At 42.6% G+C, this 21,269-nt stretch overlaps 1 protein-coding gene across 2 annotated transcripts in view; it reads right to left on the minus strand.

The window, feature by feature from the left end:
- The window catches only part of CLIP4 (CAP-Gly domain containing linker protein family member 4), a 243,447-nt gene that overhangs the window by 72,620 nt on the left and 149,558 nt on the right, over positions 1-21,269 (minus strand). For both annotated transcript variants that reach the window (XM_069236201.1, XM_069236200.1), the window contains exon 7: positions 5,894-6,130. In XM_069236201.1, coding sequence (XP_069092302.1) covers positions 5,894-6,130 — 237 coding nt within the window. The remainder of the gene's footprint in view (positions 1-5,893; positions 6,131-21,269) is intronic.

Below are 21,269 nucleotides of genomic sequence, written 5' to 3' on the forward strand. Positions count from 1 at the left end.
AAAATTAATTTGCTCGAATTGTGTACACACACACACAACTACACACGTACACACACACACACCTTTTACTAATATTACTAGGAATACATTTCGTATATATAACTCAAATATAAGTCAAACTCAGCCGAACTTGCAATCTCCACTTCAAGATGGTCACCGTCTCTTGTTCAGTAAATGTTATGTAAGACTTCTTGACATTTTACGGAGACAAATTTATTTATTTAAGTTCTATGGACTAACACCATTGCTCTCTAATAGAAAGGAATTACTTTCTTGGTCAAACTTTGAAACCTATAATAATGAATACTTGCCAATCTGACTATACAGACGTAACTCTCCCCCTATCATGTCTGCCCAAACCACTGCTTATGTTTGGACAATTGATCTCCCTTCCAGGAGACAGTCTCAGCGGTTAACACACCGAGCACTACATACTATATATAAACCTCCACCTCTCAGATGTTTGCAGTCAGTCAACATAAGGACAATAAGAGACAGCAGAACTCATAGGACCGCAAATGGCCATAGAGGAGACTGTTCTGCTTCCTATTACATAAAGGTAAGATGAGGTTGGCTGACCCCGCCTTTCCCTTATGGACTCCCATTACCTCTTGATTTATGCCAAACTCCTCGTGTGTCCTTTTTTGTCCCCATCTCAGATTTATTTTGACGATACCAAAGGAATGGCTCACTTCTAAGGCATACTATCAATAGTGCACAGACTCAGGCCTCTTCTTAGTATAGACTACAGTTATATTAGTTATAGTAGTTCACTTGATATTAAAGCACATTTTGCTCTTTGACTACATTTAACTTATGTCTGTCACCACACTCTTTCTTACAAGGTGTAGCACTTGCTTTGCCACCAGGCTGTTGTGCTACATATGCATGTGTGTATACACATCAAGATAAGGTTTCTATTTTTGAATGCCTGATTTTGACATTGTATTTTTTTTATAATTCTATATGAACAATACTGAAATTATTTCGGGGCTTGAGAAAGCCTCAGGGTACTGTTCCCAAAATGGAGAAACATGTGTTGGCTACTGTGCTAGAAAATATGAACAACAGAAAAAAACTCATGCACAACATGATATCTACGTGAACTTATTCCAACTGAATCCAAAAAAACGTATAACCACAACCTTGTGTTTTTGAGAAATTAATTTGCTTTACTATCTGACATATATCACAATGTTTCAATAGACCATGTGATATGCTGTTGTCCAAAGTATACCTAAGTATCAATTTGGGCTGCAGCCTTCAGGGTATGGTTGATGTTTTACAACTGTGACAGCTTCATGCTTGTACTGGACCTCTCATTGAAATCTGACATTCACTGTCGATCATAAACTTCTCCTACACATGCTTGCAACAAGCCTTAGGTTGAGTAGTCCATGCTAGATTCGGTTCGCATCACTACCGGATAACAAATTTCCATTAGTGCAGATAACACGCCCCAAACTCACCAGTGTTTTTGCTACTTTGAAGAGAACCTGAAGGATCACTGAAGCCTCCCACAATCTCAATTTTTTATCAGTATGTGCAGTGACCTCAGATAACTCAGATAACTGCAGGTTATCCATACTTAACATGCAGGTGATTGTTCAGCTTTGCTGAATAAATGACTCAAATTTCCTTTGCCTTTTCGCAGCTATGCTAACTGAAAAAACAAGACGATAATCTCAAGCAGTGACTTCCACCAGTTCAGTCAATTGCATGTCCTCTCAAGTCTACATTGTGCAAAGACTCTGCTCAATGAGTTACCCAAAGCTACCAATGGCCCCCACAAGCCAATTGGCAATAAAAGAGGGGAAATGTGACCATGTTGTGCTCTAATGATTGACGTAAACTAAAACCTTTTAGGAGCTAGAGTATCCATCAAAATACACTGTATTACATACAAGGTCATTCACCTACATTTTCCTGCAATACCTTCAATGACACAGCAGAAGAAAATACTTTGACAGCAAAGAGTAAAATTCTGCATATTTCTGTAAATGCACAAACTGTCCTAAGTCAATATGCTAATCAGACGATTTCCTGCACCCCCCTAAAATGGGAAAATTACATCATGAGAAAAATCAGAATTTCACTATCAGTCCTCACTTTCTTTTCTTTCTGTTGAATAGGCCATTAAAACATGCTTTATCAAGCTTCCTCATTAGCCTCAAAAGAACTGCTGTTCTGGCTGCACCAGATGTTTTCATCGTCGTCTTGGTTAATAGTAGAGCACTGTGCTCTGCGTCCTCGAAATATTCAAATAAAAAATATAACAATAAATACTTTGACTTGGACTCCGATGGTGTTATGGTTACCAGTGCACACAACACATGCCATAACCGAGGAACCTGTCATATTGCTTTCGCGATAGGTCTTTTTCTGTGCCATTTGCAAACTGGTGTTTTACGCATTGTGGCAGTACGTGTTATGGCATGTGTTATGTGCATTGATGTCCATAACTGTCAGTGGTTTGTCATGTTTGAGTCAGAACCATATCTCACTTTTAAACTTTGGGTTTTATTCAGTGAATTAACATTTTTTTTTATTTCTTTTTTTATATGATGCACTTATTTTCCTATCCGCGGTGGGCATCACCTTCTGCAGGGAGTTGGCTGCTGGCAAGAGGCTGTGTACAGGGTCTGAAGAAGGTTGGGTGCAGGGCCTAGCCACAGGCCGTGTGCCCAATATTTAGCAGGCAGCCAATACCCACTGTGCACAGCCTTTGCCCATGCGATTGAATGGAGGACCCGGTTTGCAGCAAGGCCATGTGGCCAACTCGCTGCTGGTAGCCAAACCCTGCTGTCTTCGCTGTGTGCTGAGACTGCAGTGCTGAGCCAGAAGACAGTGTTTGGTGTTGCTTGTGTTTTTATTTTATTTTTAGGCTCCCAGAAAACATGGGAAGCAAACACAAAATGTCAGTCACATCTGGTACCTAAAATGGCTGTTCACAATTTCCTAATGGGTCATTCACCATTTTTTGTGTTTTTCCCTTAGCGGTCATGGATTTTCCATGCCGCTGGGTACCCTTAAGCACAGCTATGGGGTAGGTCACCAAGGATTGGCCCCACATGGCTTTGATTCATTTTTGTCTACAGTATGAAACGTGGGAGTCAGAGCCGACTCAAGATTCAAGTTTCAAGACAGAGGAACAACATTTTTAACAGCAGTGCCCTCAATCCGCACAATCACAATTTTTAACAAAAACATAAAACTGTGTTTCACAGTCATGGCTTGTGAGTTAAAACAGCAGATGTAAAGTTTTCTACTCTTTAAGGCCTGTGCTGAAACTTTTTTCAACAATTAGAACTTTAAAAGTAACCAAAGAGATTTAAACCAACCCAAAGTGAAGCTCTACATTCATAACCAAGTCTGGTGAAAATCTGTTCAGCGGTTCGGGCTGCAGCTTTGAGCATAATTTCCCACGGGAGTTAAAATGAAAAACATTGCTTTTTCACCCCCTTAACTTTCTTCTCCAGCACGGATCTTCACAGAAGTTTTCAAGGTGAAGCTTAGCTACCTAAGACAGCAGATTGCTCAGTTCCATGCAAATCCACCCAAAGAGTCAAAAGTTACAGGCAAATCAAAGAACAACTTTTCAATGGAAAGTGTACCTGAACAATTTCTACACAGACGTAGCTGCAGCTGTTTTATATACAGTATGTAGTCAGATGTGCAGTGTAGAATGCTATTTATTACAACTGTTGAGTGTGAGAAGCGAAAGAGTGTGCGGGGGAGGGGGTCAATATACTCTGCATATCTGCATATGTGCTTTTGCCATGGCATTTTTCTTGTGTTGTTTTAACCAAACCTAGGATGCAAAGAGTTAATTACATTTGTTCAGTAACTTAATTTCACATAGAGGAGGCCTTGCAAGTATTAGGAGGGATGTTGCCCTGTGTAAAGTGAATGGTGGAAGAAATCTGTAGGCAGCAATTGTTTTTTTCACGTCATTTCTGTTGTTATGTGGTAATAAACTCAGATTTCACCTATGACCTGTAGTAACATATAGGAATCCAAAAAAAGCTAGATGATTACTTATTATAGGATGTAATGTAGATTGCTATCAAGGTTCCATACTACACATTTCTAAACAGATTATCTCAGAATACATTTTCTATCAGAATGCTAAGACCTTGACTCCATTCAGACCTACCTCCTCCAACACATCATTGAACAGAAACGTCACAGAGGGTGATGGAGATGCCTGTAAACAGCTGAGAAACACTGTTTGCAGTTGGCATTTATCTATTAGACAGTGGGCATTTACATTGGAAATGCTCTGGTTTATGGTATCCTGGCCAGGTGAAGAGACCACTGGTGACGTCTAGGGAGGAAACTTAGCAAAGGGTTTGGCCGCAGGTCTTACCTGATACAGTCATGCACTAAGTCTGTCTCAGATTGCATTTACTTCATGTCTGACTCTACTTGGTTAGTAGAGACTCACACCATATATACTATATTCAGACAGCAAAAAATATAGCATTTTTATAAAAGTGTGTGCCCCTAACAATAGAGATAAAAATTAAGAAGACCTAAAGCTAAATAAGATGTGGGCATATTGAAAAAGAAGAGTGTTTAATGAAAAAATGAACGTGTGTTATGCTTAAATAAATGAAGAGCATGCTATGATCAACAGCAAATAAAATCAAGCAGCTAACACACACACACCCTAAACTGTGGGATTTGAATCATGAGAAAAATCTGACTTTATTGCAAGATCCCAATGATGCACTTGCTCAAGAAATCTCTTGACTGAGGATCCCGATTGCCTTCTCCGTTGAACTCTGACTACACGCTCTAGAAACATTCTAGTGAATAAAAGAAGCTCAGCACTGAAATGGCATATATAGTGCAAAGTGTATTTCTCTTTTTGGAAATGGACAAGCACACCGTCTGTGATGCCACGGAAGAATGATATATTTATTAAAATAAACTGGTGTTTTTTGTGCCTGCACAAATTTCGTCTAATGAGCGCAAACAGTACATCCTCCAAACCTTACAATTAGTAGGACTAGCAGTATGACAGACCTTGTGCATACCTCGGTCATGAAGGGATGTGCCACAGACCTTCACCTGGTGCACATCTCCTTTCACTCTGAATATCTTCACTGGATGCAGAACTCCTCCAGAGAGGGATGTAATGCACATCGAGAACAGAAATGTATCCTGCCTGCATTGGAAGACCCAAAACATCGTCAACGCAGGTTACGGGTGATGGTGTAGTACATTACAAGCCTACTGGAAACTTTGGGGTTGGAATGCAATACTTTGCATTTCCCTGAACAACACTTTTGACACATACCCAGGGAACTATATTCCATGTCTCCTGCATCCATGGGTAGGCCCCAATGAACCAATGAAGGTTAAAGTAGTGAGATCCCACCCACTGCTTTAGTATTTGTGGAGGCCAAGCCAACAACTGCAGTGCCAGCCTGGCCATTCTCTGTGCACCAAGGCAGCTTTCATGAGTCGGATCTTGTGTGCTGAGAAAAGATATTCCTACAACTGAGAGGAGAAAAATGCCACCACCAAACATGAACTATCATGAACTGGTGCCAAAGCTTTGAAATTAATTTGTGTAGTGTAGGGAAATGTAAGAGTATGTACACATGACTCCATTTTGCAAACCTAATTTTACCACCTAGCACCTGTCCTACTGAAGGATAGTAGAAAGTATCACATGCACTTAAACAAATTATTGAACAAATGCACAAAAATACCAAAGGACGCTGAACAACATTTTTGTATTTTGGAACAAATGTGGAGAGAGCTATATTGTTCTATTTTCTTATATTTTAACACACATTGGCCAAACCCACGAAATAAAAGTGCACAAATTATTACACAACACAACTGGATTCGTCTGGACATTCCATTTTATTTACTGTACCTTCTGTCCAGCAATGACAACCCGGTCGCCCAAGTTGAGACCAAGCGAGTGAAGCATGTCCTTGCCAGAAAGATGATCATAATTCTGTAGGAGGATCTTTGAAATGTCACATGCCATGGGCAGAGCATCCAGCAGCATCTGTTTGAGCTCCTTTGCAGTGGCCGCAGCGTCCGCCATCTCCAGAGGCATATCTACCGGATCGGGCACAACATCAGCTGGGATCTGTCCTTTGTCATCCTGGGCAAAAACATCAAGAGAGATGTCAATTACAAAATCAGGCGGCACAAAATGCAAATTACTGACCGTGAAGTCCTAGATCACAAGATACTTATTCCCAAATGTTACAGCAAATTTAATTTTTAAGTAAAATTTATTGAAACTACTGCAGAACCACAAAATTAAATAATTTCTCCTTCTAGATAATGCACCAGCTATGATGAACCTATGCACAAAAAACGGCATATGTTAATTCTGGAAATACAAATAAATACATTCTCAGTTAGGAAGTCCTTATGTAGAACCACCACCACGTCACAACCTTGCCCTCACATGGGCATACGGGGTTGAGGCAGCAAGGCAGTCTTGAAAAAGTCATGTATCTTCAATAATATTTTTGCTGATGGACCCTCGGACTTCCAGAAAATTACTTTTTAATAAAACCATCATGTGGTGTCCCGGATACTGAAAAAGTTGTAGCTCTGTGCAATGGGTGCTAGGTGGTCCAGAACAACTCCAAAGAGCAGTGCAGAATGAAAGTAACCACAGGAAGTGATGCTCAAGATGCATGCAGGTTCCACCTAGGTCCAAGCCAAGCAAAAGCTGGAGAAAAAAGAAAACAAGCATTGACAAAGCCAATAGCTCGCAGCTCTAAAAGGCTGAGCAAATGGATTAGTGAATTGTTTTTTAGTTGATGCATGTGTGTATTTAGTGTGTCTCTGTGTCAATTTGTGAGTGTCCATGTGTGTCCATGTATGTTCCTATGTGCTTTGGTAGATGAGCCAGGAGATGTGGCTTAGCAGTTACAGCTGCTAACTTTGGAAACTGGGGACATTGATTTGAATCCTGGCCTTGGCGCTTGGCTTAACATCGTCCGATTCTGGGCAAGTCACTTATTCTGCCAGTGCTTGAAAATGTGTGAAATGCATTTGTGTAATTACCACTTGATGTACATGATCGTGTAGCTCTTCTGCCAATCCCCAGTGTAAAACATGGCTCCTGTTGCTTCCTTTGCTAGGCTTGCACTACATACAATGCAAATACAATAGGGTATATGTGGATGTGGATGTGGCTGTGTTAATGCCTGTATGGGTGAGTGTCTGAGTGCATTAAGTAAGCCTGATTGTTTGTCCAGCTCTATAGCAGGCGTAGGGTTGACTGAGATCCCTAAGGAGGGACAGGAGAAAAGAAAAAGAGGAACAAAGTCATCAAAAAGTAAGGAACAAGGTAGGGAACTGAAGAAAGAAGAGGAACTTAAGGATGGTCTTGAAGAAGCTTTTATCTTCTGACTCACACACATGCCTGTTTTGCAGTAAGCAGTTTGCTCTATGTATATAAATGCACATTTACTTGTGACTGTTTTTGAAAAACTCAAGCAAACAGAATGGAAGGTAAAATTGATAAAATACGACTCTGCAGAACAACACTGGAAAATGTGTTGCAAGTACAGGTATTGGTGGCCTTGGCACAATTCGCATGTACAGCCTTTATAACTGTCTGGAAATGCCCTGAGCGAAGGATCTAGCATCTCAGCCTCGAAAGTCTGCTCCATGTGATGCAGAACTCAATGCATCTGCCAAGTCAGCAGGTCCAAGTATAGTTTGAACAATCAAGCGGACTGATTAAGTTTCGGCTTCTTCAGAACACAAGGGATGAATGGAACGGGAGGCAGTATGTCCTTCAACTGAACGTCCACGGTTACAGAAACTGCACCCACTTTAGCCCCCAAGAAGGAAATACAAATGTTCAATCTGTCATTTATATGAAAGCAAAGCACTAATTTGGGGATGAGCCAGAGGAAGACATATCACACAAGAACCTCCTGGAAGTCAACCGCATGCAGGCGGTCTGCTTGCCAGATGTCTTATCTGACAGATGAGCCGTGAACCAATACCAAGCACACGTGCAATGTCCAGAACATGAACTTCCTCACACAAAAACACTGACCGCCTATCACCCATACTGATGATGCCCTGCATTTTAGTTATATTTAACGAGGACCAGGACCTCTAGTACTTCACTATGTGTGAAATGACACAAAGTGCCAGGAAGGTCCCTGCAGTGCAGCAACTAACTACTCCTGGCACCTGCAAGCCCTGGTATGTTTGTGTGCTCAGGACTTTTAGGTCACACTGTACCAAGGAGCCACCAAATACATTCTGTAACCAAGCAGACCTTAATGTTTATCCTTTGAGTAGAGTAAGTACTCCCTCATGAACACCCTTTGAAGATCTGATCTCAAATATTAAAAGGCAGATGAAAAATCAGATGGCAAGTCACAGGATTATTCCACTGAAATCTCCTTACCTGGCATCCTGGATCCAGAAAAATGCACCACAAGAAAAGTGCCAGGAGATGTATAAACTTGACAGCACTGAGGGAGAGGGCAACAGCTGGCAGAGGTAATGATGGCTTGCACCCACCCCTAGGCTACCTCGATTAGCACCCCATGCACAGCAGGGATAAGGAAGAGATCAACACGGATTTGATGATTTGAGCCATGAACCCGGTGGACAGAGATGAGGACAGCATCACCCTCTAGATGCAACAGCCAGTAGGGGCACAACTAAGGTAACCCATCTTGAGCTTCACCACTTTTATGAACCCATGCGAGCACAGGTCCAGAATGTTATGCTATAGTCGTAGGTCGCTGTCCTCCTTGAACACTGCGAAATAGCTGGAGAAGTACCCATTTAGCATTCCCCAATGCACAATCTTTCCATGGTGCTGACTAAAACCCAGAAATGAAGAGTGGACTGATTGCCTACAGTCTCAGCCACAGGGAATCGCTTGGACCGCATTCCAGCCCATCCTTTTTCACGCACTACCGCTCTCCAGACAGAGATCAGCTTTATCAACGCATGCTTGGTCCTGCTGCACTAGATGGAAAAGTTCTACCCAAAACCACCAGGCCAGTCCCTCTATGAATCCCCATTGAGGACACTTCCTGCATTCTTGAATGAGGGGCATAGGAATGGGGTCCATAGAAAAAGGAGCGGAATCACCAAGAAGGTATGGAGTAGCCAGGTTTGATGAACTGCATGACCACTGGTCTAGGCTTCTACTGTTAAAGAAAGCATACCAAATAGGTTTTATGGTTAAAATCACTGCAGACATAGGTCAACGGGCTCTGCCATTGACCTTATAAGAGTGAAAGTACTGCTGCAGCTGCTGGGTTAAGGCACTGGAGGCCACTGCAAACGCACTACCTGACCTGCTGCAGAATGGGTTTAGGTTAGGGCTCTGCAACAAGTCATCTGTGAGATACTAGCAGTTCAGATGCTGCCTCTGAGTAGCTCCAACATGACATGAGAGTATACAGCTATCCACTTACAAAGGCAGCACTTCCGAACACTCTGAGAGGCTCTGGAAGCTGACAGAGCAGGACACCATGCAACCCAGCCTCTTAGGAATAAGAATTTATGTCTCTACTTTCTTTTTCTCCTTTCTTTCTTTTTTCTTCATTTTTCATTTGTTCTCCTTTATTTTATTTTCCTTTGTACCTGTTCTCTTCTGCTAGAAATGGGGTCTCTAGTCGGCAGTGGTTTGCACCCTGTCCAAGTAGGGAGCGTGACTCTAGTCAGCGCAAGGGAGTCACAGAGCTAAGATAACCCCCTGCTTACCTCCTTTGAAGCTTTCAACGAGCAGTCTCAGAGGCAATGTGTAAAGTACGTGTACACACGCACGCAGACACACACTCTAACACACACAAGCAAAGATATTAATTTTTAAAGATTAAATCGCAGTAAAGCACTTAGAAACACAATAGATCCAACTAGGGCTATCACAACGTTGTTGACGGTGTCGTTCCCAACAGTCTGACGCCACTCATAAGGGAGTGTGGGCCTGTCAGGGAGTCGCACGGACCCCAGGTACAGTACCTTTGGAAAATGATGGAGAGATAGACCTTACAATAATGAAAAAAGAATTTAGCAGTATTTCACTATCAGGACAGGCAAAACATATCAGTGCCTGTTTTACCTTTTAAATACACTGCAGCCTGCCCATGGGGATGTCTTGGGCCTACCTTAGGCCTATCTTAAGGGTGAGTTACATGTAGTAAAGGGGAAGGTTTGGGCCTGGCAAGTGGGTGAACTTCTCAGGTAGAACTGGCAGTGCAAAACCGCACAGAGAGACACTGCATTGGCAGGTCTGAGACGTTTCCAGTGCTACTTGTGTGTGGCACAATCAGTGCTGCAGCCTGCTAGTAGCATCTGATTTACAGGCCCTGGGCACACGTTGTGCACTGTGCTAGGGACTTACTAGTAAATCAAATATTCTAATTATGGATAAACCAATCACCAATATAATTTAGACAGAGAGCACTTGTACTTTAGTACTGGTCAGCAGTTTTAAAGTGCCCAGAGCCCTAAATCCAACAGAAACAGGTCAGGAAATATAGGGGGAACAAGGCAAAAGGTTTGGGGATGATCCTGCAAAAAAGTCCAGGTCCAACATCTTCCTTCTTATTTTTCATTCTCTACTTTTTTCCTGTCTTCCGCCTGATCTATTTCTTCCTCTATTTTTCTTTAGCTTTCTCCTTTCTTTTCCCATTTCTCTCCCTTTCACTTGTCTTTTTCATCTTTCATCCTTTGTATTTGTTCACTTTTTCTCTCATTTCTTCTGTCTTTTTTTCCTCTCTTAGACTATGTTTTAGCTGGCTTCTTTCAATATTAACATTTTCTATTCTTTTTCTTTCTTTTGCTAATTTCCTTTGCTCCTTTCAGTTTCTTGCTCATTTATTCCTTGGTTTTCCCCTTGTTTTGTCCCCTTAATTACTTCTTTCTCTCTTATCTTTTTTCTCTTCTTTCTTTTTTCTCTTCCACTCCTTCCTTCTGTCTTTCCTTCCTTCTTATTCCACCTTTTGACTTTTACTTTCACTCCTTAACTTTGTTTTCTTTCCCTTTTATTGTTTCTTCTTCCTCCTTGCCTTATACCATTCTGCCTTTTTTATTTCCTTCCTTTTTTTTAGAGTGCTTAGCTTCTTAAAGCATTCTTTTCATGACTAAATGTATGTGTGATATAATTTGTTTTTTGCTTGAAAAAGCTCCACCCATAAACTATATACAGAAGTCAGCAAAATGACTACAGTCTCGACCGGTGCTAGATGTGGTCAGGAACCAAGTCTGAGAGTCAGTTTGCCATTTCCCACAGACCATGGCTGGAGCACACTATGGAAAGCTAGATTTAGTTGATCTCAAAGCAAAGCTGCACAAAGCAAATAACTGGTTAAAGGCAGAGGGCCTCGTTGTAGCAGAGAAGGACTGGAGCACCAGTCTTTCAGGTGCAGGAAGAAGCCTTAAGGAAACCTGGGCAGCCGGGTGCTGACCTCTAATCTACCACAGTCATTATGAAGAGAACCAAGTGTCAGGGAGTCACTATAAGGGTTCAAAATCCCCAGAATGTATTGGGATCTCAATGCAAAGAAAGCCAACTCCTTCCTCACCAGCAAAGTCAATACAATATGAAGGACCTATATTGAAGGTAGGGGTTGGGTACCTCAAGTGAGGTGTCTGGAGCTCAGTAGCATCCTTTGTTCCTTACAGGCAATTACAAAAATAAATACAATTAAGCTCACTGGCATTTTGTATGAAGACATTAGCTGGCATCATAGAACCATCTCCCACAAACCAACTGTATTAGGGTCATCACATGGATTAGAGAAGGGAGGTCTCTGACTCCGGTACAAAGATAATACAGAGTCAATGAACAGATTCAGTTGGAAAAAACATCTCTTGAGCATCGTTTTCTCAGAGGGTAGGACTCAATATGTTGTGTGATTTTGTTAATCCGCAGACGGTTTCAGTCCCCACAACTGTGCCAGAATGCATATGGGCTCTGAGGTCAGAAGCGGGGCCGAAGATAGAGTCATCACTTTGTTTACCCACCATGCCATCACAAAAAGGACCCAGCCAATCGCAGTTCATTCTTGGTCCCAGCCTGTGAATGAAAGCATTGTGAATATGCATGTCATTATTTTAAAAATTGTATTGAACTAGAGATGGACGAACCACTGAAGGTTCGAGCCTGATGCTGGGATCTGGCTCAGCTCTAGGTCCTTTTGGACCTTCAAGTACAAAACGGGCCAGTCTTTCACGTGCACTCATAACTCATGTGCCAAGATTTAAAGACAAAGCATTACCTTTTGATGTAAAACATAAGTGAGAAAGTCACTCATCTGGTGGTTGAATTGCACAATGTGAAAACAGAAAACCTGGTCCTTGCTTCCCCACCTCACCGAATTGTGTGATCCTAGGCATATATTGTATTTCACTGTGCCTCCTTTTTCTTCACTACTCCATATGTGGGCGCTCTGAAATACGCGAGTTCAGGATGTGTGCAGTACCAAAATTTCTCTTGTGTTTAATTTAGTACACTACAATGTTGCTTCATGTTCATCAATTATCCAGGTCACATTTAGGAGCACAAGACAACTGACTTGCCTTTTAGTGCACTAATAGTATTGTCATCAGGCCAGGAGGACATAAATGTTTCTAAGTTCCTGTTTAGCAATTATCACGTTTAATAAATGTGTTTCAATTCAGCAATATAATCTGATGTACTAAGGTGAAACACTTCCACAAGTTCTTATATTTTTAAGACACTTTATCATCGTTTTACATGAGGTTTGTTGCATTGTTTATATACCAGGTATTTTCTGGGCTTGGCTCATGCACTGGGTCTTAGAGCCAAGCCAGATCTTTGGCTCCACTTTATTCAGCTCTAGCTCAGCTCTCCTTGCTGATCGGTTGGCTTGCCCATCTCCTGTTGCACACAGTAGAAGACAGGCTGCTGCCCCCAAAACTATTTTACAAGCAGAGGAGGCTCTGTTTGCTTTGTCATTGCTTCTTATTCCTTAAGGCGTCACGCTCCCTCTGCCTAATCAGCCCACTTACAAGGTGCCCACAGAAACATGGGGTCACATGGGGAACTGGATGGAATGGACCTGCCCTGTGGAATTCTGTTCTGCACAATTATAAGAGGTTCTAGTGTTTCTGCACACAGATGTACTGGGTGCGGAAACAGCAAGACAGCTTTCAGCAGCTGGAAAATCTAGCCAGTAAAATCAATGTAGGAAAATCCTGCACTGCGGCCCAGACCCCTTCTGTGAACCCTGTCCAAATCTCAAGCAAGTCATGGGGAAGCGTTGCATATTCCAACCCTGCAACATTCTCTAGTGCGTCCTCCACCCGCCTTACCCCTGCCCTCCAACATGTCTTACAACACACCTTTACCACAGCCCCTCCACACTTACATCAACCGGCGTAGAGCAGGTGCTAAATGTGTATGCTAAACCCCACGGAAAAGGGAAAACCATGCCGGATACAACCTGGACATTCTGGGTAAGCACAGTAATTACCCATTCCTTGGGGTTTAACTTGTAAGTGCACTGGTGGGTTGTTATCACACATTACTGGTAATTACTGGTGTGGAGTTTGCAACCTGCCTGTACTGTACAGCTTGTAATTAGACCATGTGGGCTCCTTTAAGTGTCTGGGGACAGCGCACCAGGTATGAGAGGACCGGATAGCGCCTCCCGCCACTTCTACAGAACCTTCTTTTCATTCGGTGCCACGTCACCGCTGGTGCTGTTAATGCTACCATTATTTCGCGACTGAACTATGCCAGTGCTTGGTCTGCCTGAGTCAGCTATTTACAAGTTAGAAGGTGTTCAGAATATGGCAGCAAGGCTTCCCATAAATTTCAGGACATTTCATAGGTCCTTCGAGGCGCTCCATAAACTGCACTGGGTAACATCTTCTACACAGATCCATTATAAGGCACTCCAGCGTACCCACAGAGCCTATTTTGAAACAGGGCTCATACGGCTTAAGAGTTTGCTACAAAATCTAAGCAATGCCTTTATTTCGGATCTTCCATCCTGCTATCAGTGCCCCCAATTTAGAAAGACGTGGTGGGAGTAGTGGGGGGCAGAGAGAATGTTTCTTCTCTTTTGTTGTTTCCTCTATTTGGAATGCACTCTTCTTCGCCTGCAAAAAATACAGAAGCCTTGTATATTTGGGAAGGCTCCTAAAATTCATCTATTTTATTAGTTATCTTTAGGCTTAGGGTGTTCATTATACTTTACAAATAACAACTCAACTTATATCGTGCATGTATAAGTTTTCAATATATTTAGTGGGTGCCCTCAAACACTAAACTCAGGGCTGGTATTAATTTTTGAAGAAATCAAGCACAAATGATGGGGATGGAGCATTATCACCTGAGGGGAAAAACTCAGGTTTCGGTGACCTCACCTACGGGTAGACTGAGAAGTAGCAAAGCTACGTGAAACCAAGACATCAAATTTCTGTCTAACCAGTCATACATCAACCACCTAAAGTAAAGACATCAATGATAAGCTTCTCACAGTGCACAGTAAGACAGGAGTAGAATTTGCTTTAATATATACCTTGTCTGGATTTTCCCTGATGTAAGCATTGCATCGCCGAGTCCTGCCTCCTCAAACTGGTGTAGTTTGGCAGCAAAATGCTTGTGAAACTTAATTCTGTTGGCAAACTAGATATGGGTATGTCAAAAGCAGCATAACTTCAATATTGTGTATGAGAGTTTACTAATGCAGAAGCACAATGAAACAAAATCACTACTGTGTGCACTACTTGTTCCAGTGTTACAATGACAAACTAGCAACCATGTTGTAAGTCTGGTGTCTCTCTTATGCCCCATTTAAGGTTATCCCTTTTGGTGCCCAGGCCAGACTAATTGCTATAGTTAGGATGGACATTTAGGAGAATATGGTCATTTTTCTCCAAGGAACTTTAGATAGATTGGTCGCAATCGTGGCACTTTTTAATGAACATTGCCCCAGTAGGATTTTAAACCAACTGTGATACTTTAATGAATCTGGCACTTTCTGTACAGCATGCTTCAGAACAAAATGGAAAGCATTGCTGTTGTTATTATAACATATGCTATAAAGAGGTTTGATGTCTGCTGGAGTGACATCTTTGCAGGACACTGCCCATCTGTCATACATTCTATGTGTACTGGAGCCTGAGGAACTAACTGCATCCTTTGAACGTAGGAACATCATTAGTTGAAAAGTTAGTTCAAGGCAACTCCCTTTTTTTGCCTTTTCTTTAGGCTTGGTGGATGTAGATCTGTGAACCCATATGAGACCTGCTTAACAGGGAGTGCTAACAACAACTATTTTATTTTGATTCAGAATAGCACAGTTTCCAGGCTGAATAATTAAACGTTGTAAATATTGTCATCTGTTTGGCACTCATTCATTCAATTTCAGGAGGAATGAAAAATGCATGAGGAATCAAACCTGAGACTTACCAGTCACACATGCCAAAATCAGGTATGTTAAACCACTAAGCCTCATAGTCAGAGACCTGTACATCTATGCGGTCTCAATTAAGCATATGTTGCAAAGTTCTGAAGAGGAGCCTGAAAAGCATACCTCTGGTCAACAGTAAGGTAGGAGGATCTTTCTGGAGATAGAATTAAAAATATTTCATGAGGTCACTGTCCTTTCAACAAAGAAATTTATGGATAACTGTCAAAACAGGACATCGCCTTGTAGCTTGGTGGAAACTAGTATTAAAGTGCTATGTATGAAAAGCTGTAAAAGCTGTTTTTTTAGCTGTCAAACCACTCATTGCCCTTTTTAAAGATGTCTGTAAGTATACTGTCAAATCCACTAAAACATGCATATTGTTATCCTATCAGAGTTAACCAATATGTTTAAAATGTGCCATCAATTTATCACTCTATGTTCTTGTATTGGATCAAGGATAGCTGTGCCCCCCATTGTTTGAAGTATTAACCCGCCTCCAATGGTAGACCTGTTAACCACCCTTTCTCCCCCAAAAGTTTGTGTCTAGTTGTGCCCCTACTGTCAGGTGTTCTGGAATGTGACTGCGCGATCTCTATTGGCTGAGATTAAGTCAAGCATTCCTTCCATCATCTTATTACTTGTATATAGGATAGCATCTAAACCAGGCCCGCAGGAAGACGATGTACAGGTTAAGAAACTGTGGCGGAAGATAAAAAGTCAAAGGGAAAACACTGGGAATAGCACAAGACAATTATTCACAGGGTGATAAATGTCACAACTGGAATTGGTCTCAAAGAAAGGAACAGTGCCCAGTCATAAGTTCAGTGAGTGCCTACGATACAAGAGGTCCATGGTAGCTGACAGCAAGATCAAAGGACCAACACTGTGAACATACACTGGCATCCTTGCGTCATCTATCAACTAAGGCAAGACTGATTACGTCCCTCTGCCCTACAGGAAACCAGACTAAGTTGTCAAGACGCCTGAAGACTCAGAAGGAAGTTGCTAATGCCTGCTAGCAGCAGCCTACAAAAGCTTGAAAAGTGATGGAAAGCTGGGGGATCAGACTAAGATTTGATGGATCAGTTATCTAATGCGGGTCACTTGAGCAAAGAGAGAATTAAAGCACGTCCCAGATCCTGGGGGAACACATGATAACAGAAGCTCAATGGAATGATCAGTGGTGGCCATATTTGAATTGGGTTTTCCAAACATTAGAAAAGCATTCAAAGCTGGATGTGGGTGTGTCCATGTTACCATATTTGAATGCATTCGTAACATTCAAACAAATGATTCAAAGAAAGCTGACAAGGATTTGTGCAGATCTACTGCCGGACAGTGTTTGAATGGGTTTGTTCAAATAATACAAACCCATTTCCTCAGACCCGATGTGCACGCACATTCCAGGACGGACATCTTGAAATTGGTAAAAACTAACTTTAAGATGAACGCAGCAGGCAAACAAAAGCTTAATAAAATAAAGTTGGTAGGCGTATGGGTGTAAGAAGTAGGGAGAGGTGGGAAAGCAACAGAGGACCTGGCATAGGGAGAAAGCATTTAAAAAAATTGAAGGGCTGGGGAGTGGCACGGGAAGCAATGGATGAGATGGTGGAAGTTGGGGGTAACAACACAGAGAGAACAAGATGGGAGCATGGTGAAGGGCCGAGACGTGGGGGAGAGAGCAAGAAAACACATGGAGTGCTTAAATAAAAATAAAGTAATTCCGTGAATGCAAACAATGTCAGCAAAAGAAGGACACGAGTGAGTCAATCAAAAAGATGTGAGACCTACATTAGTGCGTAATTTGATCCGGTGCTTTCTGGTGCTTGACACTGCCACAAAATTGCCAACACTTGCACTTATGACAGTGTGCAGACAGTGGCACCATCTGTCTAATTTAAAGAGAAGCATTATAACCATTATTTATTAATTTAAAACATATTAAACATGACTAATGCCTGCCACCCAAGCCATTCTTATAGCTTTGCGGGCCTGGAATAGTCTGAATTGCCACACTTCTAGGAGTGGGATGGTTAATAGTTGTGTTGTTACCCTCCTGGGCAGAGCTGCCAGGGGCAATAGGTGGTGCAAGCAGCAGTGACCTCCTGACGAAGGTCCTAGCACTTATGTCTTTTTACAAATTAAGCACTGAGCTACATGCTACTGGGCTGGATGAACACAAGAGCAGGGAAGAAAGCCACTGAATCCAAAGGAGACAACGGAGATAGTCAAGAAAACCAGCAAATCATGAGCAAGTGGTTGGCTCCAATCTCACTCCATGTGTAACAATGTGCCTGGTCAACAATCTTGAAAGGCAAGACCTATAAAATCATGGGGCGTGAACTCTCTATCACACGTACTCATCACACAGCAGACTTATCATTCATGAAACAACTCAAATGCAGGTCCAGGAGGGAAAGATCCATGCCAGGTTATCAGGATAACCACTGACTACAAAGATGATTCTAATTTAGATACACTGTGTGTAAAATTTTATGTCAAGACCGGAGGCTCTATTATGCGATCTTTTCTTACTTTATTTTTAAATAGCAGCAGTCAAGAACTACAGCTCCCAATAGGAATAGCAACAGGCTGTCCAATGGGAGCAAAAACAGGAACTAAGCTAGGCCAATCAGAAGAGGCCATCAAGGGTAGAGTGTACCCTTGACTGCAAGCAGCCCTCTTTTCTTGCTGCTCGCAGTCAAGATAAGTATACTCTTTCGGTCTTTCTGTTTATTTAATGCAGTTTATATAGTAGTGTTGTCTAGCTTACTATTTCGTTACTGCTTTATTGTTATATTAATATTTGTGCTTGTTGCGACCTACGGGGTACCCCCCTCACTCCCCCCACCTCCGTGCAACCGTTATTCTCAGCTCGCGCGCCAACCGTTGCGCGTTCTATTTGCCCAGTACTCCGTTTTCTGTCAGCGCGCTTCTGAGCCTTCGCGCGTCTGACAAACGGAGCTCTCTTCTCACCTTCGCGAGTTGATTTAACTGCTCGGGACGCTCTCCATGAAAGCCGGTCCTCTTCGCTCTGCTCAGTCCGACGTGCCGGCTCAACTCTCCAACCCCCGAACGGCTCACTCCTTCGTCCCCGCCCTCGGGGAGGAGCCGGGTTCTGTCCAGAGAACGTGTTGCTCTTGTTAACCCCTTCCTGCCTAACAGTTTCCAAATCTCCTTCTGGGTTATTGCTCTGCTGTAAATTTCATGATGGAACTTGATAGTTCACCTCTGAGGCCCGATTCGGATGAGGAATCATTCAAACAGGATTTAAGTAATTTTATTCAATCCTCAGTAAAACATGCATTAAAAGCATCAATGGATAAAATGTCTAAAAACATTGAGAATTCGGTTATGTCCATGGTGTCCAATTCTTTGGCCCATTCTGCGGGGGAAGGCAGAAAACGAAAAATAACTACTTTCAAATCAAGTAAAGGCGCACAAGCAGAAAGTGAGCTTGCCTCACACCAGAATGAGGACTTGGTTCCTCCCCGGCCTCCTATGAAGGAGGGGAATACCGCCAAAAAAACGGCGTCACTTTTGAAATGTAAATCAAAAACGAAACACATTCCTGCGCCAAAAAAGATTGTTATCTCAAAAATTTTGGACACAGATGATGAGGACATGGACGATTTATCCCAATCCGATAATCCTGATGATACGTTTTCCCCATCCTCTCCTCCTCCAAAACGTATCAAACTTTCTTCCGGTGGTCCCTCCGCCAATGTGGTTGATTCAGAGGGTATTCCCATGTTCGATCCGTCTTTGATTCACCATCCTAATTCAACCGAGTGGCTCCCGTTGGACCACGTGGGTGAATATATTTCTTCTTGCGTCTATCTCTAGATAAGCAGACGCGCTCCAAACTAAAATCTGAGTGTCCTAGACCTTTGTTGGAGTCTAACATTACTGTAACTCCAGTTATTGAAGAGTCACTCATTACGTTTTTTACCAAATTCGGTAAAGATCCCCGTAAGGGGGTAGACAAGGCCTGGACCACGTGCCAGGATAAACTTCTGGACGTTGTCGGGCCTTTGGCAAGAATTTTCGACTTAGCGGAATCAGCAAGATTGGAGGATACCCCAATCGACCCCTTGGACCTTTCCCTCTGGATTCAAAGGGCCTTTTGCCTTTTGGGCAATGCGAACTCGGCAATTATTCATGAGAGACGCAAGGGTCTCCTCCTCAGAATGGACCCCAAACTGGCTAACCTAGCTACTCGAGATCCCGGCATCCAGGCCGATGGCAAACTCTTCGGGGATTCATTTATTAAGGACCTTAGTCGTTTCGTTTCTACCTTCTCGTCTCTGGACAAGGCCCAACAATCATTAAAAAAGGTCTTCAACCAACGGGTTTTTGCCCGGGCCGGTAGAGGTAGGAGCCGCTTTACCGGCCGCGCATCCCGGAATCAAGGCTCAAGGGGCTATCCCAACTCCTTCGGGTCCTATTCCCAAGAATTTAAACCCCACTTTTACCCCCAAAGATCAAGGGGTTTCCACAATCGTGGACAACGCTTCTCCAGGATGCCCAATAACCAAGGTAAGCCAACTTTCTGGCCTTCCCGAGGGAGGTCGTGTTCGTTTTTTCCTTCAAAAATGGAAGTCAATTACTTCAGACCCATGGGTTCTATCCACTATTCAGGAATATCATATCGAACTCCTTTATCCCCCTTGCCAGTCCTATCTCCCGCCATTTCCAAAATTCTCTCTCGAAATGTCCTCTCTAATTTCTTTAGAAATTCAATCCCTATTAAACAAAAATGCCATCCACTCTTGCACCCCAGATCCTACCGGTTTCCTCAGCTCTATTTTCCTCGTCCACAAAAAGAACAAAAAACTAAGACCTGTAATCAACCTAAAAGCATTCAACCAATTTGTCGTCTATCGACACTTCAAGATGGAAACCATCATCCATCTCAGGGATATTTTACTCCAATTCGATTGGTTAGTCAGACTAGATTTGCAAGATGCATATCTGACAATTCCTATTCATCCTTCTCACAAAAAATATTTACAATTCCATTGAGATGCAAAAACTTATCACTTTTCCTCCCTTCCTTTCGGTCTATCGTTGGCACCTTGGTGCTTCACAAAACTTTTTAAACCGGTCGTGGCCTACCTTCGATCTCTGGGCATCAGACTTATTATCTATCTCAACGATATCCTTATCATGCACCAGAGCAAGTCTTCCCTACTATCCCATCTCCAGATAACATCCACTCTCCTCACAGATCTCGGTTTCCTTATAAATCGCGAAAAATCCGTGGTGATTCCTTCGCAACAAATAGAATTTCTGGGCTTCCAGATAGACTCAGTATCGGCCTCTCTTTTCCTTCCTCGTGCCAAAGTCTCCGCAATCAAAAAGGAGCTGGTTCTTACACTTCAAAAAGACTCTATTTCCCTCAGAGCTCTTGCAAGAGTCGTTGGCCTTCTCTCCTCTTCGATACAGGCCATTTTTCCAGGACCACTTCACTACCGCGCCCTCCAGCGTCTCAAAATCCTTCATCTCCGCCGAGGTTTGGCCTTTTCCGACCTCGTGGCTCTAGATCAAGAATCTCACATGGAGATTCAATGGTGGATATCCCATTTAGAGGCTTGGAACGTCAGATCCATTTTCCCCTCTGTGCTCGATCTTGTGTTAGAATCAGATGCAAGTCTCACGGGCTGGGGCGCCCGCTGTGGTTAGATATCGACTGGAGGTATATGGTCCGCAGAGGAGTCCAGATTGCACATAAATTGTTTAGAGCTTCTTGCAGGCTCCTTTGCAATCAGAAGCTTTACAAAAAACAGAGCAAGATGCTCCATCCTACTCCGTATGGACAATATTTCCACAGTTCGTTATATCAACCACTTA

Source organism: Pleurodeles waltl, chromosome 5 (assembly GCF_031143425.1).
Source record: "Pleurodeles waltl isolate 20211129_DDA chromosome 5, aPleWal1.hap1.20221129, whole genome shotgun sequence".
NCBI lineage: Eukaryota > Metazoa > Chordata > Amphibia > Caudata > Salamandridae > Pleurodeles > Pleurodeles waltl.